The sequence below is a fragment of the Aedes aegypti genome, chromosome 3 (genome assembly GCF_002204515.2).
Source record: "Aedes aegypti strain LVP_AGWG chromosome 3, AaegL5.0 Primary Assembly, whole genome shotgun sequence".
Classification (NCBI taxonomy): Eukaryota; Metazoa; Arthropoda; class Insecta; order Diptera; family Culicidae; genus Aedes; species Aedes aegypti.
The window spans coordinates 383,227,766-383,245,603 of record NC_035109.1 but is presented as its reverse complement, the minus strand read 5'-3'; the positions used below and the strand labels follow the sequence as shown (position 1 = coordinate 383,245,603).

The 17,838-nt window shown below is 35.5% G+C and overlaps 1 protein-coding gene across 1 annotated transcript in view; it reads left to right on the top strand.

The window, feature by feature from the left end:
* Positions 1 to 17,838, top strand: part of LOC5566540 (parkin coregulated gene protein homolog) — a 34,913-nt gene that overhangs the window by 2,687 nt on the left and 14,388 nt on the right. Inside the window, exons 2-3 of the mRNA XM_001650885.2 lie at positions 10,731 to 11,012; positions 11,066 to 11,215. Of these exons, the coding sequence (XP_001650935.1) occupies positions 10,731 to 11,012; positions 11,066 to 11,215 (432 nt within the window). The remainder of the gene's footprint in view (positions 1 to 10,730; positions 11,013 to 11,065; positions 11,216 to 17,838) is intronic.

Genomic DNA, 17,838 nt, shown 5'->3' with positions numbered 1-17,838 from the left:
GTCAAATTTAGGTGACTAAAAATTAATTTTCAATAATAGGTAGCTTGGCTTCGAAACACTTGAAATTTCGAAGTTCTATTTAATGATAATATAATATTAAAAAAATAATGTATTTGGCAGTAAGTTTTGGGATTGAAATTCAGAGAAATTTTTCATTATTACAGAAATTGCTCACCGGTAATACTGCAACAAAATTTCCTCTGTTATCATTGAAACAGACGTAGAACTATGGGATTACATTGAAGATAGTAAACGCGGGTGAACACCCGGATGATAGTTTTAAAAATGGTGAAGTTTTAGGTATCTCTTAAATCATTCGAACAAAGAAATCTATTATATTATTTCTGCTTACTTTTATTAATAGCAAATATCAATTGAAAAACCATTCATTGTTATTAAAGAAACAATTACAATTGATTTTACTATCACACCACACTACCAACTTCCATTGTGTTTCATATCCATAGTTTTTTCGTTTGAAAGTTATTTCCTAATGAACTTTATCTATCGGAATTCTAAATAAGAGTTGTATGAAAAGCATTATGGAAAAAAATATATGTTTATTGTAATGATTCGAACATGACAAATTTTTGGAGTGTATCCAGCATACTTTTCTGGAGATCGTTTTAATTTTTTTTCTAGATATCATGGGGAAATCAGGGCTAGTAGTGACTGATAGTCTTAGGAATACGAACTTTAGAGAACTCTTTCCTAAAAAAACATGATTCCAAAAACAACGATGAATTATGGATATCAAAATAAACCTGAATCACGACATGAGAATTCGATTTCTCATTCGAACAGATATTCTAAGACTTCATCGTGAAGTTATGACAAGTATTACTGATCGTTTCACTGTGAATTTATTACCCCGAAGACCTCTTCAAGAGTTTGTTTTGTGATTTTTACGATTTTTCGAATAAAAATCTTCGAAGAATCCAAAATTCAATCTGATTTGTTTCTAAGAAAAACCATGCTATTTCATTAAAACTACACACCTACATCTACCACGGATGATTTCCCACCGTTTTTTTACGAGCCATGGTTTTAGCTAAAAAATCATATTGGTTTGTAGTTTATCATGGCGAAAAAATTACTTCGATGATTCTATCAGGAATTGCTCCAAAAATCGTTTCAGACATTTTTCAAGGAACTCCCAGGTTTTCCGGAAATTTATTCATCGATTCTTTCGTTGATTTTCCTAGGACTTACTCCAAATTTTCTGATAAAAATCCCAAGGATGTCTTCGACGATTTTTTTCAATTTTTCATCATGGGTTGTCTTCAGGGAAATGTAAAGAAACATTTTTAGATTTTTTATGGAAAGTTTTGAAAAAATCCGCGAGGAATTTCTAAAGAACATCCTAGTGTAATTTCTGATGAAACTGATGAATGATGAATTTTTTTCTTATGAGAATCTCTGAAAGAAATCCTGGATTCTTGATGAATTTCTTAATCAATTGCTAAGATAATAAAAAAATCGAAACTTTGAATAATGTTCTACAAGGCATTTTGTAGAAACTCCAACAGAACCCAGGAAAAAAATTATCAATAAATAATCGAAGCAAAAACTGGTGTGAAATCTCGAATGAACTTTTGAAGAATCCATGGAGATATGGAAATTGTATTTGAAAAATGTTTGTGAAGTGTTTGAACCACAGCAATAGTATTTTGATGAAATGCTGGAGAAATTAGAGGACCCTAAGAAGAAATCCCAGATCTTATTTATCGAGGAATTGCTTTGAGTAGTTTATAATAGATTGCATCGAATAATGCTTTAAGGAAGTTTCGAGCAATTCCGAAAAGTTAGTGTGCATGAGTTTTTGAAAAAATTCTTTTGAAAATGGATCAAACGAAAAAAAAGTCGTAGAAATTATTCTAGGGTTTCTCGTCAAAATATCGATTTTGTTCGAAAACTCTGATATAAGCCTTTGAAGAAGACCTTATGTAGGACCTGTGGAAAAAATCCTAGAAGTAACTCTTGAAGGGAGAAATCAGTTGAAAGACATCTGGAGGAAATACTGAGATTTTTTCATCAGAGTAATCTCAGTGAAAATTACTGGAGGTAGTAGCGTAAGAGTGCTCTAGATTTTTCTGGACCAAGTTTTGAAGAAATTCCTCTAAGCAGCCATTGAAGAATTGCTGGTAGAGTTCTTGAAAGTATTCAAGAAGGAATCTCTGGAGAAATAGTTGAAGGTTTTTCTAATGCCTCTAGAATGTTGCACCAGAATTCACTGCAAGCAGTGCAACCCTCTCTTTCCCACCACTTTTGATCGACTATTTCTCCATGAAAAAGCGTTTTTATTAAAAGTAATTGAACAAAAAACTTTTTTTGGTTGTTTTTTATAATTGTAAATTTATTGTTTATCAATAGTTTTACTATACAAATAAATCTGGTGTGAATCTATGACAAAAGGTCGAAAGACAAAAGACGTAAGGACAAAACGTCGAAGAACAACAAAGAAGAGACAAAACGTTGACAATGTTTTTTCAATGAAGGAAACATTTTCCACCAAGCAAACCATTTTCGACCTTTTGTTCTTTCGAGGTTTCATCTTTCGACCTTTTGTCCATAAACCGATCTGCAGCTAACATTGGAAAGAGAGGGTTATGGCAAAAAAGTGACTTTAGAGTCCGTACTTATTAAAATTTCGATAGAGACTTTAACCAAAAATAGACACTTTTTAGAGACATGCGTTAAAATAGTAACCAAGACTTTGAAAAGGGACCTGCGAACCGGAAAATATACTATTTTTCGTACCTATTGTAATCTTAAATCTTTTCCTACAAAATTAATTATTTCATATGCTCATGAAAGATATCCAACTAGAACTGGGCATCGTACTTGCCTTTACCATTTTGGCAATCCTAAGTTCCGCTTCCTTGTTAGACAAGTTTTATTCAGAATAAATAGAAATAATTGAACATCTCAAGTAGCGTTGCAATAGAGATTGAAGAGATTTTGTGTTACAAAAATGACATAATCTACCATGAATTAATGGTTCGAAATATTTTCCCTGAGTGTGGCCGAAATTTCCTGAGAATTTCAGGTTTTTTCCATGTTGTATGAAGTTCTCTGATAATTCCAGGTTTTCCAGGTTTTCCCAGGTAGTAGACACCCTGTTAGTGTTCTTATGAGCACGTCCCTTGTCAATTTCTCTGAAATAAACTTGTTTTGAGTGAAAACACTATACAGATTGATGAAACGTTGCAAATTGTTGACACCCCGAGAATTTGGCACATTTTGTAATACTTATTTTCCTTTATGGAGTATCGTGAATAACTAATGAAAATGGCCAATTTTAATATTAAAATTATATATTTTTGCATTAAAAAAATATATATATACACTCCCGTGCATAAGTTTGGGTTCACCCCCTCAAAAACATTCAAAAGTGTTCTGTCCATATCTATGTGATTACACGTCCGATTGAAACTCTTTAAGCCGCATTCGAAAGGCAAAGAGCTATTCTTACTTCGTATGTATTTTTCCAAAAACATTCCTTGAACTTTGTATACTAAATTTTTATTTGAAGTTGTGATATTAAAAAAAAAAAAAACACTGAAAAATCATATCTAATTTCCTCCACAGCATTGGATCGACCAAAATTGTAAATCAAAGTGTCATTAGAATCGTAATCTTATAATCTTTGAAGAGAACTCACGTAATTTTGGAGGAAAAATCTGAAAAGTATCAATGAAACAGTCTTTCAAGTCATAGTGCAAAAGTTTGGGTTCACCCCTCAGTATGATGCAAATCGTGCAAAAGTTTGGGTTCACCTGAGCCGCACGCACATCATTTTTGTTAATATATCTGTCATTTTTCAACCAATTTCAATAGTTTGAAGCTTTTTCGAGCGCAAGTAATGATTGGTTTGAGATTCCACAGATTTTTCGTGTTTTAAGTAAGTTGAAGTAGTGTTTTAAGTAAGGTGAATCCAAACTTTTGCTCGATAACTTGAATGACAGTTTCATTGATTTTGAATAGTTTTCAGATTTTTCTGCAAAAATTTCGTAGTGCTCTTCAAAGAATATAAGATTACGATTCTAATGACACCATGTTTTAAAATTTTGGTCGATCCAATGCTGAGGAAATTAGCTATGTTTTTTCAGTGTGTTTCTTGAAAAATGTCACAATTTTAAGTAAAATTTTAGTATACATAGTTCAAAGAATATTTTTGGAAAAAACAAAACATTCGAAGTAAGAATAACTCTTTGCCATTCGAATGCGGCTTAAAGAGTTTAAATTGGACGTGTAATCACAGAGATATGGACTGAACACTTTTGTATGTTTTTGAGGGGGTGAACCCAAACTTATGCACGGGAGTGTATATATATATTTTTTTGTTTTGAGAGACTTTACCCAGAAGCGGCATTCGTCTCTATCTCTATATACACCCTCATTTTTGTTTACGGTGTATCCAACTTTTGATCCAATTCATTGCCCATTTGATTTTGCTGACGTAAACGAGAATGCGAAACGGTTTCCGATCGAAAGCGCATTCGAACGTAAACAAGTATAGGGGTGATAATTCGAAAGTGGCTATTTCTAGAGAAATTATCCACATAATCATTATGGTTCAGAATAATTTCAAGATCCTTATTGCATAATCAGAGCGTATTTGTGTTGACAAAAAATCTAAATTTTGAAAATCGGCCAAAAATTGTTTTTAGAAAACCTTTTTATTAAAAATGTCTCCATAATTAAACTTTGGCCCAAACATCTGTTTACTACCGTCGATGAGGGTGACAATGGGTCTGTGGGGTGAGATTGGGCCAAAACGGAAAAATATGATTTATGAAATATTTCAGCTAATAACGGTGATATTACTAAAATTAATAATTCATATGTTAGGGAACATATTATTACACATAATCCATCACAATATACTTTTTTAGAAATAGTAGTTTTTGTTTACTATATCAATAAACTTGTATGTTGAAATTAGATAAAATTTACAACATTAAATTTCTCCTGTGCAAAGTATCACGCATGTACTTTAACCTCTACCGTTATATTAGTAGAAGGTTGAAAGTCTTTTCATTACACTTCACACGTACTTTCCGGAATCTATTTGATTTTTCAACAAAAAAATTTTTTTTCGGTACGGTGTCTAAAATATTAAAAATGGCGGTGAGATTGGGTCAAGCAAGAACGACAGTAAATGAAATTGCAAGTCCACTTTTTTGACATTTTACGGTGCCGGTAGTTCTCTTTTTCATTAAGATGTGTTTATTCTTTCTAAATACAGCATCTCTGAAACATCAAACTAGTCTACTTGAGGATTCCGTACATTGAATAACAATGCAATGCATTTTGACAACTTCTCAACCCAGCAACTGTGTTTCGTGCGCAGCAACATCGTAAAATTTTATCAAATTGATTGTTTTTTTTTTATTAATTATTTATCAGTGTTTTCATATTATAGAAACATCTCCTGGAAGTACAAATGAGTTGAAACACTGAAATATCGTGATTATGACGTCAACATCTGCCTGAAATGTATTGATCGTGGAATGTCGCTCCGAAATTTAACTATTTGCGAAGAATTAAAATAATCACTGTTTCAGTACACCTTTGGGGAAACTGAATAGGCTTCATGGCAATGGGTATGAGACTTTGAAGACAATCCGAGGGAAAAAATAGCAAATTTATGTAAACTTGACGATGAATGTTGTGATTACATATTTTTTTCTCATAGCTCTTCAATTTTTTGGTATAATCGTTCTTTTAAGTGGGTTTATCATACTTGTGAAACATCTTAGATATCTTTTCATCTTGTTTGCATCGTATTTCATCAATATTCTTCAGCTGTGAATGGTTTTGCAACCATATTATCAAAAACAAGTTATTTCAATTACAGTGACCCAATGTCACCCCCTCTATGGGGTGAGATTGGGTCATTTTTCATTCACTTGTGGTGCCGCTGTGAATAAATATTTTTCTTAAATGTTTTGAACAGTTGTTAATGTACCATCAAAGTACATACACACCAAATTTGAGTTTTCGGAGTTAAATTGCGATAGTTATTCAATAAATAATTCGTATACATCCCTTTTTGACCCATTGTCACCCCCAACGACGGTACCGGTTTATTTAAATTTTAAGTACTATGGGGTAAAACTAGAATTTTTAACAAGGGGTGCACCACCGTCTGTATTTCGTACTTCGCATTATGATTATTTTTTGGTGAGGTAATAGAGAGATACTTAACGATTAGGATTTTTGATTTTTTTTAAAGGGGTACTTAAGGATTTCTGACAATGTTCTTGGCGAGATGCTTGTTCATTATTATGAAAATTTTTTGGCTTTTTTCGGTGAATACAATACCTATACTCAGAGTGAAAGGGAGTAACGAAAGTAATGAAATGACAAGATGGATAGAATCGCAAACGAGCGACGAGAGAAATGAATAGAAGTTGAAAATTTGTTTTGACAGAGGGCCACATGTGTGAACAACACAATCGAAACGACAAATCGTTTCCTAACGTCCTGGTCTTGAACGGCTAGATGTTGTAGTGTTGGTCACTACTAACACTAGACAGGCAAAAATTTGTCGCCTCGACCTGTTAACTATATTGTTCGGCGTATGTAACAGTTCTATCGATCGTTGGCATATTTTCGGAGATTAATACGAAATTGACGTTACTTATTGGATTTTTTTTCGCGTCTAATATCGCATACCCCTAATTTGCCCAAGTGATCATTCCAACCAACATTGCGATTCTATCCATCTTGTCATTTCATTACTTTCGTTATAGGTATTGTCTTCTTCTTCTTTCTGGCGTTACGTCTCAACTGGGACAAAGCCTGCTTCTCAGATTAGTGTTCTTATGAGCACTTCCACAGTTATTAACTGAGAGCTTTCTTTGCCGATTGACCATTTTTGCATGTGTATATCGTGTGGCAGGTACGAAGATACTCTATGCCCTGGGAATCGAGAAAATTTCCTTTACGAAAAGATCCTCGACCAGTGGGATTCGAACCCACGACCCTCAGCATGGTCATGCTGAATAGCTGCGCGTTTACCGCTACGGCTATCTGGGCCCTTGTATTCACAGAAAAAAGCCAATAAATTTTCATAATAATAAAGTCATGCGGTGATTAAACCTTATAAATGGAGATGCTTGTCCGATTTCCATTTGAAATCATGGCATATGAAAGCTTTGCGGGAATCCTAACGAAAATCGAACCGATATTCGACCAGTATTTAAAAATTCTTTCTGAGAGATCACTGAAATGGTTATTACTAGATTGCTAATAAGATTTTCAGTAGATTCTAGAAAAGGTCTTTGGCTAATTTTCTTTCAAATTCTTAGAAGTTAATGTCCCTCTGACATTTGGATAAAAATATATTTTTTAATATTATCCGTTCAATGTTTTTCTCACAGGAGCTCTTTTTACTCAAAATTTCAATCACAAACCACATAGTAAATGTTCATTCAAACAGCATAAATGCTGATACATATTTTTTAAATAGCAGTTTCCTGAGAAAAATCATATTAATTCATTGTGAATTTAAGAAAAAAACAAACCATATATGATTTAACATTGTTTTGTTGAAAATTTACACTAAGATATTTTTTTGCGGAATGCGCAGAAAATTACTGACATATTTTTGATTTTCCTCGGTGGATTTTTACTTATTGTACCTAAATCCTTGGCGCAACTCGCATACAGTTAACTGGATTTCTATTTGATTCCTTGTGAGATTTTAACATATTCCTGCTGCAGTACTTCTTGGGAAGATTCTTGAAGGTTATCTGACTAGCTTTTCTGATAGTTCCAGGTGAAATTCATCCAACTGTATACAATGGGCTATGAAACCTATTAGAAAGTGTCTTGAAATATTCACAGAATCCGCCAAAGTTTATGCTTGCTATATTCCTTACAATATCTTCCAAAAATTGCCTGGCAAAAATATCTTCACGGGTAGATCCATACAGAAGACCATAAAATATATTATATGGAACGCAGACGTGATCTGTGTGAGACCCTGTCAAGGATATCTATTGATAAATGTAAAATTTTTCGAAGGATTTCCCTAAACCGCTAATTAGGTTCCTTGCCAAAGTGGAAATCACGAAGCATCTTACGCGTGTAAACCAACGCAAAACAAACACGACAGACTCGCGAACAAACTTGATGAGAGTAGGTTTGCACCCGCCTGCACGGGAGAACATACCAGAACAAATATTAAAATGTTCGTGAACATTTACTCACGTGCAACTAAATAAGGTGAGATTTATTATGATTTTGACAGACAAATCAAGTGCACATCCATCAAATCGACAGTAAACTACAAGTTTGTAATAAAAGTCCCTTGAAGTCTAGAAAACTCAGAGGCCTTTTCTACCAAAAGCCCATTTGACTTCGAACAGCTCCGAATACGTACACGAAAAAATTTATCATCGACAGATTACAGCACTTTTATACTCGCGAGTATTTTGCTTGTTTTTGTTCTGGTTCAGCAGACATGTTCACCACCTTTATCACTGGTTCATTGACAGTTTTTTTTTTTAATGTCATTGATAATAGACAAATCCTTTGTGAGATCTATTTAGATATCCTGGGAAAAACGAGAAAGAATGTGTTTTTGTAATTGTAGATAATTGAATCTGATCCTTTTTCTGATCTGCATTTAAGTCACCTTATACTAAAAACCTATATTTTTTTTTTTATTTAACAAAAAAAGATTTCTACTATTTTTGTTTGCAGGGGTCCGCGGGATATTTGTAGAACTTGAAAGGGGCCACAGCTCCAAAAAGATGGCCTAGACGGTTCTTACAAGGCTTCTGACGAGATTTTGTATAGATTTGCAGATTGACAGCGAATTCTTTCAATAATCCAAAACAAATGTCATGACTAGTTCTTTGATGAATAAATAAATAGAGAGGTTCTTTAGGTATTATTGGTAAGATTTTTGTAAAGTATTTGACTAGATTATTGATATGTTTATTTAATCTTTTGAAGATTACTTGGAAGATGCAATCTTGAATTCATGTGATAAGTTTTAGCCAGCTTCATAGGAGAACAATAACATGTATTTAGAATTATTGTTTCTGTTAAAAGGTCTTTTCTTGGATCCAACATGAGATTCATCACAGATCAATCATTTCTCCATAAATCAGGCATAAGCCATGTCTAACGCATAATTCTTAAGGCATTCTTAGAAGGTAATAGGTTGGCTATTGAACTTTGCCCTTTTGTGGAAGTTTAGATGCACAAAGCAGGCATTTATATTATGCCATAATTTCTCTGAACTTCCTACGAATTCCAGGGGGTAACGGTGTTTTAGATATTTCAGCAAATCAGCATTGTTTTTTCATAAGGGCCTATCTGCATTCATCGATTTCTCTTCATCGTTGTTTCCTGTGCGATATTGCAGAAAACTGATTCTTTTGTCGTAGGATGAAGAATCACTATATCTTCTTCATTAATAAGAAATATTGCAGATTTATTTTAGCTAAGTTATTAGAAGGAAGAGAGGATCGATGAAGATGTGCAGAAATATTTTAATTTTTTTTGTCCATAATTCTTTTAAAATGTAAACCGTTTTTTATTAATTGTATTAAAATCAATTCATAATTAAATTAGATCATGTCCTCCAAATTTTTCCACATCGTATAAAAAAAAGAAAAACAAAAATATCAAAACGCAGGATTTTTTGCAATATTTTTTTTAATTTCTTGGACACCCGGGAAAAATCCGGGAATTGGAAAACTGATTTTGAATGGACACCCTGCATTAAACATATTTTTTTTTATATTAGAGGATCAAACCGCAATTTTGTTATATTTGAGTTGATTAAAGTTTAAGTCTTTCAATACATTTTAAGAACAAATTCAGTACTTTTTTTCGCATGGTATACAAACTATTGGAGTGCACAAGGCGATTCTCAGTGATAGTCGGTTTAGTTATTTATCAACCTGAAAAATTACCTAGAAAAACTCACAAAATTGCAACGAAAACAGCGTAAAATGCTATTTTTTAGTTGTTCACGATTTTTGCCAGGAAAAAACATAAATAGAGTAGCACTTTTCACATTTCCTATTATATCGGCTAAAAAAAAAACTTTCCAAAGCACGTCTTAATGTAAAAGCACAAATTGTACCGTTCCCAATTAGAACTTCGGTTAACTAACTGCTATTGAGTATTGTACGAACAATATAGTAGTTTACGAAATAAGTTGCAGAATGATGATTTTTACAGCACGAGTCGTAAATTAATTACGACCAGTGCTGTAAAAATCGAGTTCTGTAGCGAGTTACGCAAAACACTTTTTGCAATTTCGTAGAAGACCACTTGAGGAGGGTATTAGAAATTATATCGGAATACATTCACCATTATTTTTCAATTTCTGATAAAATGTTGTGTTATGATACATTACGCAACCCAAAACAGTTGCGTAATGAGGAAGCGTTGCGTAATAAATCATTACAGCACTGGTTTCAGTTGCGTAATGACTATGAAAATGGCCAGACAAGATGTCGATCTTTTTTGGGCCAAATCACTTATATAATCCCATTACTTACCCCCACTTACTTTTCCCATAGCGTACCCGCAATTAAAAACTTTATTAAGGGGATTATTGTAAACAGTTAGCAAAATCTGTAAAACTTGTGGGTATACTCAAGAGTCTAATATCTTAAGAGTTATGAAGAAGCTGTTATTCACATTAATTAGTCATAAATCATAGAATTCACCATCGTTCTTAACCCTTTTCGCAGATAAGTACTTGATTCAACCGAAGGCCACCTCGTTCCGCATGTACTACGACCGGGGTGATCTGCCCATCAAAATGGAGTACCTTACTGGTGGGGACAAAATCGCTTGGACCGTCGACATCGACAAGCTCGACTACGGACTGTACCTGCCGTTGTTCTTCGATGGGCTTTCGGAAACACGGCACCCGTACAAAACGTACGCCCGCCAGGGCGTTCAGGATTTGCTTTCGCACGGAGGAGACAAAATATACCCCGTCATACCGCAATTGATTATACCGATTAAGAGTAAGTCACGCCAACTCATTCCGGATGCCGGATATTGAGTCTTGTAATTGTAGATGCCCTAAATACCCGCAACATCGAGGTCATGTGCGTTACGTTGCGGATCATCCAGCAGCTGGTGATGGCATCGGATCTCATCGGGCCGGCCTTGGTGCCCTTCTACCGGCAGCTACTGCCAATGTTCAATGCCTACAAAGTGAAAAACAGTGAGTAGAAACAAATAGGTAACGTAGGATGGTAGCAATTTGTGTCGTTTGCGCGAAAGCAGGGCTGGTAGCAGGCCTCTTTTTAGAGACCTGGTCACTATTTTAATGCAAATCTCTAATGTAATCTCTGAGAAAATATCAATCGGTCCCTACCAGCCCTGCGAAAGGACGTTTGTTTAGTTTAAGCATCGTAGCGTGCAAGTGTGGAAGCTTCATTCATCGCCGTTGTTGAAGGAGAAAAAAGGGGACCGGGTTGTGACTGTTGACTTTGCCGCTTTTTTCATTTGAAAAGTTTGCTTTTTGATGACCCTGATGTTTGCGCGTCCTGAATGGCATTCGTTGATGGTGTTTCTCGGTGTATTATTAAGCATGCGACTCCTTTTCCAGTGCTTATCCCCATTGGTGCTAGATACTTGCTTCTCGGGTAAATGAATGGACATGAGGAAAGAGCTTATTACCAAATGAATGCTCTATGAGTAGGAGGGAATAGCGCAAAGTTATGTTTTATTCCATTCTCTAGAAGAACATCCTCATCAGTACTACTAATTGTGTAGTACACAATAAAAAATAAATTGTAATTTTACATCATTTCAGTTGCACATCAGTTTCATTGCAAATTTAGGGTACAAAAAATCTTTTAAATGTAGAAAACAACCGGCGATGGCTTAGATGTCTCGAGTAATCTATAGACTCTATATGATAAATTATCATAGCTACAACACCAACAAAGAAGGCTGTATATTATCATCATATCATATTTTATGTTGTTTTTTTTTTTTGCAAAAAATGTCTACTGATCCAATAGCCGCTTCCAAGGTCTTGTATATTTGATATATATAGAATTATTTTGACAGCTGGACTGCCGTGAATCGCAAGTCAGTCCCATTTGCATTTTCGTCAAAATTGAGTTGAGTTCAGTTTTCAACATCTCTTCCAATGGTCTTTCAGCTGCACTAATGAATTATTATGATTTGCTCGGAAAAAATAGGAAAAAACAGCAAGTCAAATTGTCCCATAATGAAAAGTAACCGCATATCAGTCCCACTACAGACTTTCGGACCGTAGAATACAAACATGGAATTTGTTTTGATCATCTTTATATTTTTCTCGGAAAATTATCGTAATGACAAGCAAGTTGTGAAAGTTTCATTAAGATTGGTACATGTTCCAATTCTCTGGAATTTTTTGAATATTCGTATGGAAAACGAGTTTAAAACTTCACAGCCTATTTTCTCAATGCCTACTTTTTACAGATGGGACTGACTTGCGATTCACGGCAGTGGAAATAATGAAGCCTGAAAGTCTTTGATGATGCTAGAAAATATCCGTGCGAAAAATATTGTATTTTTTACATGAAAAATCAGTTTTTGTACAAGTGAACGGTAATAGGGACAAAAGCGGCTACTGGTACATAATGGTACATAATAGCATTAATAGCATTTTTTTTTTCTATCTTTATAATCAAGATTTTTAGTCCTGCGCTAGTTCATATCCAACGGCTTTACCTTCCCTTCCGAAGGGAGTCGTCACTATAACCTTTACGTCATAAGTGACTATCTCGGGGATGGGTTCCGCCCAGGACCTTGACGTGGAAGGCGTTAATTCTAACCACTACACCAGGCCCGTCCCCTCAAATAGCATAACTGTTACATATTGATTTCCGCGCCAACGCCTTTTTTCATCGCAATATTTACGTTTTAATATGTACTTTACTGCCCATACTTGCATAACAGTCCCATATGAATTTTCACCACTTTTGAGTTAGCTTCATGAATAGTAGGAGAAAAATGTATATAGATATAGTTTTTAATAGATATAGTTTCTCTCCAAGCAATGCATTGAAATGCTTCCTGTGTAGCTACTATCGCCTTCAGGGCAATCATTAACAACATCTTCGGCTGGCGCATCATTCAACGGTCTAGAGTGGCAGTCTTCTTGGAACATTGCCGGATTGACAAAAAAGGGTTTCCACGAGTTTGAAACATCTAAAGCTTCCATTTCGGACCCACAGCAAGATTATTGACATCTAGGGATTTGCCAACAGCTTTAGCGTTATCAGGCTCACTGAAATTACCTATATTGTTTACCTTAGTTTAATCCAAATTCAGCACGTGGTGGGGATTCAGCAAATTTTGTATACCTATACTGCCGTGAATCGCAAGACGGGGTTGGTGGTATGCTTCGTATGCAGAAGGTCATGGGGTCAATCTCAGGCCCGTCCCTTTCCTCGTACTTTGTAGTTGTATCTTTTACTTGCTTCTATCTACCACTCTTAATATATATCACGGTTGATCTATCACAGTTCATAGCATTTGCTAGAACCCGAGACAGACAGAAATAAACCGTTTCCCTACACTTCCAATCTTTCATCATTATAGCTAGCCTTTCCTTACGCCTGATACATAGGCAGTCTGCTAACCAAACCAGCAAGCCTCTCTGTCACAAAAATTACCCCACCCCTTCACCCTTCCCGCATAAACTGGTGTAGACGCAGTGGTATATACGGTCTACCGTAGAAGCGTGTTGAATGCATCAACAATTCCTTCCCCTTCCCCTCATTGGTCTGCATTCCGACGTGGCAGGCACCATTGTTGCCTAAAAATAGAAGATCACCAGCACTTATACACTGAAGGTGTCTGTCAATCCCAAGCAGTAATCTGGTTGGTTCCTTGTGTAAGTGCAGCTGATCTGGCGATATTGGAGTAGCAACCACGGGCGGCCAATCAAGCTCAAGCTCAAGCCTATACTGCCGTGAATCGCAAGTCAGTCCCATCTGCATTTTCGTCAAAATTGAGTTGATATCAGTTTTCGACATATATTCCCATGATCTTACAGCTGGACCAACGAGACAACACATTTTGTTCAGTAAAATAAGGAACAATACCATTGTCTCATCATAAAAAGTAATCGGGTGTCAGTCCCACTACAGATTTCCGCAGCGTGCAACACTAACATGAAGTATGAACCGTGTTTTGGTAATCTTTATATTTTTCTCGGAGACCTATCGAAATGAAAAGTAAATTGTGAAAGTTTCATTCAGATTCAAACATATTTCATCTCCCTGGATTTTTTTTCAATATTCGTATGGAAAACGAGTTTGCAAACTTGTCAGCCCATTTTCTCAATGCCTACTTTTTACAGATGGGACTGACTTGTGATTCACTATATAGTCCGACTAGTAGAAGCATTAACCTAAGAATGCTAATGTCACTACTGTTCGTGTTACAGTCGACTCTCCACATCTCCATTATCTACATCTCGATATCTCTCTCTATGTCGATGATTGCGTCGATCCTTTTATTCTGCATACGATTTCTCTCTCCATATCTCGATATCCTCCTTATCTCGATATCTCCATACCTCGATGTGTGCTTGATGATTACATGTTCCCAATTTTCTTTCCATATGTCGATATGAATATTATCAAAGGTTACTAGACCAAATTTAAGCGATTCTGATACTCGAAATGATGTTTGTTTGTTTATTGTTTTCCTAGTAACGGAGTGATGTTCAATCTAGTGTTCATTAAATTAATGTTCTATGTCTCGATGTCTCCCTATCTCGATGGTCCCTTCAATATCGAGATGTGGAGAGGCGACTGTACCAACATCTAGTTTACCACACGCTGACAGCGTGAGTACCGTTGAGGCCCGGTGTCAAATCATTTTTTTAAAACATAACAAATCATTCTCTACTACCTGACATTGAACAAACAATGAAAAACTACACTACCCGTCATAAATACGGACTCACTAAAATAAGTATTGCAACACTCAGCTGAATATTGAATCACCCTGAAAAGTTTAGCATCACCTCAAAACAGGTTAATTCACATTGCTATATCTCGAGATCCTTACGATTTGCAAAGAAGCGATCTTCAGCAAAGTTGTTCAGGGGATCAAGGACATCCGGGAAGCGAACAGTTTAGTTCGCAATTTTGCCGCTAGGTGGCGCTAGTGAGCATGCAAAATTGAGCATTTCAAACCAGTTCTACCTTGTTATCCATAAGAGATAGAAAGTTCGGGTCTTCAGCAAAGTTGCTCAGGGGTTCAAGGACATCCGGAAAGCGAACAGTTTAGTTCGCGATTTTACCGCTTGGTGGCGCTAGTGAGCATGCATTCAATAATGAAGTGTCACATGACATGAATCATTTGGATTTAAAGCGAATCATATCTGAATAAATTGAACAAGAATGTAATCGGTTCTGGTTGGTTGGTTTGACTTTATTAACGAGATTTTTAGCCCTGGGCTAGTTCATCTCGGGACCAACGGCTTTACTTCCCTTCCGAAGGAAGTCGTCACTATAACTTTTTACGTCATAAGTGACTATGTCGGGGATGGGATTCGATCCCAGGTCCTTGGCGTGAGAGGCGAGTGTTCTAACCACTACACCAGGTCCGTCCCCATGTAATCGGTTCTGAATTACTTGTGTATGAAGTGAATATTACCTTAAACACTTGACTATGAAGTGAATCAGACATGAATCACATGAAGTGATTCTCACCTGAAACACTTGAATATGAAGTGAATTGGACATGAGTCTCTTGGATATGGAGCTAGTCAAATCTGAAACACTTGAATATAAAGTGAATGAGACCTGAATGCCTTAAATTTACTTCAAAAATCAAACATCAATCACTTGGACAATATCCAATCTGATCCAATCAAATCTGTAAAACGTATATAAAGTGATTCAAGCATGAATCACTTGAAAATGAAGTGAATCAGCCCTAACCTGCTTTAACATCAAGTCATACCTGTAAAAGTGGAAAATTTTAGATGAATCAAACCTGAACTACTTGAATATCAAGTAATTCTTACTTGAAATAGGTGAATATGAAGTGCTTCAGACTTGCACTACCCATACTCGCATAACAGTCCCATATTCTATGGGATTCTCTTTATAAATGGGACTGTTATGCGAGTATGGGCAGTGCAGCACTTGAATATAAAGCAAATCAAACCTGAATCACTTGAATATGAAATCAATCAGACCTGAATCACTTGTACATAAAGTGAATCAAACTTGAAACATTTGAAAATGAAGTGAATCACTTGAAATCATTTGAACATCAATGAATGATTCAATGAAACCTAAAACAGTCGAATATGAGTGAATCAGATAAGAATCACTAGGATATGGAGCAAACTGAATCACTTGAAAATGAAATGAATCAATTCTGAATCACTTAATAGTAAAGTGAATCTGACATGAAACACTTCCGGGTATGGAGAGAACTAAACTTGAATCTATTGAATATAAAATGAATCAATCCTGAGTCACTTGAACATGGAGTGAATTTGACATGATTTTTGTTTACTCCATATTCAAGTCAAACCTGAATTTCTTGAATATAGAGTGCATCAAACCCGAAAGACATGAATATAAAGAGAATAAGACATCAATCACTTGGATATGAAGTCAATCAAACTTGAACCATGAAAAGATTCTGACTTGAATTATTTGAATATGATGAATATGAGTCCTGACTGAGTCACTCGCACAAGGAGTAAGTCATACCAGAATTACTAGAATATGAATCAGATATGATACACTTGAGTATACATTTGATCAGACCTGAATCACTTTAATTTAATATGATTCCATCCCTAATCACTTCAACTTCCAAATGTCAAAGGATTTCTGAACAGCACTCTGGAAATTCCATCTTATCAAATTCATAATGTTTAGGCACAGTCATCCCTCTAGAGTAAACTGTTTCCTGGATGCCCTTGACTTTCCGAACAACTTTGCCGAAGACTCAAACTTTCTATCTCATCTGGCTCGAAAGATAGAATTTGATTCAAATATTTAATTAAATATGCGTACTAGTGCAACCTAGTGGCAAAATTAGGAACCAAAAAATTTGATAATTGAATGTCCTATACTCTATTGCTGTACTAACCGAAGACTCGAACTTTCTATCTCTTATGGATCACAAGCTAGAACTAGTGTAAAATGCTCAATTTTACATGCTCACTAACGCCACCTAGCGGTAAAATCGCGAACTGAATTGTTCACTTTCCGGATGTCCTTGAACACTTGGGCAACTTTGCCGAAGACCCGAACTTTCTATCTCTTATGGATCACAAGCTAGAACTAGCTTAAAATGCTCAATTTTACATTCTCACTAGCGCCACCTATCGGCAAAATCGCGAACTAAACTGTTCTCTTTCCGGATGTCCTTGAACCCCTGAACAATGTTGCTGAAGATCGCTTCTTTGAAAGTCGTAAGGATCTCGAGATATAGCAATGTGAATTAACCTGTTTTGAGGTGATGCTAAACTTTTTGGGGGTGATTCATTATTTAGCTGAGTGTTGCAATACTTATTTCAGTGAGTCCGTATTTATGACGGGTAGTGTACATTTTAAGGTAATTATAAATTAATTCAGTTTTGTGACAACAGCGCCACTAGCATTGTACTACTAATATTTCTATTGTCCGACTGCAACAGTCAAATCTAATCCATGAAAATGTAAATCTGTAAATCAATAACTCTGTCACCAGGGTACTGTTTAGTATTGGAGGCTACATTATCAAATTTAGAAAATATGAATTCTAATAGCGTCAATGTGGAAACAGTTTTGGAAACGATTGTTAACTGCAACGTCAATGTGTCAA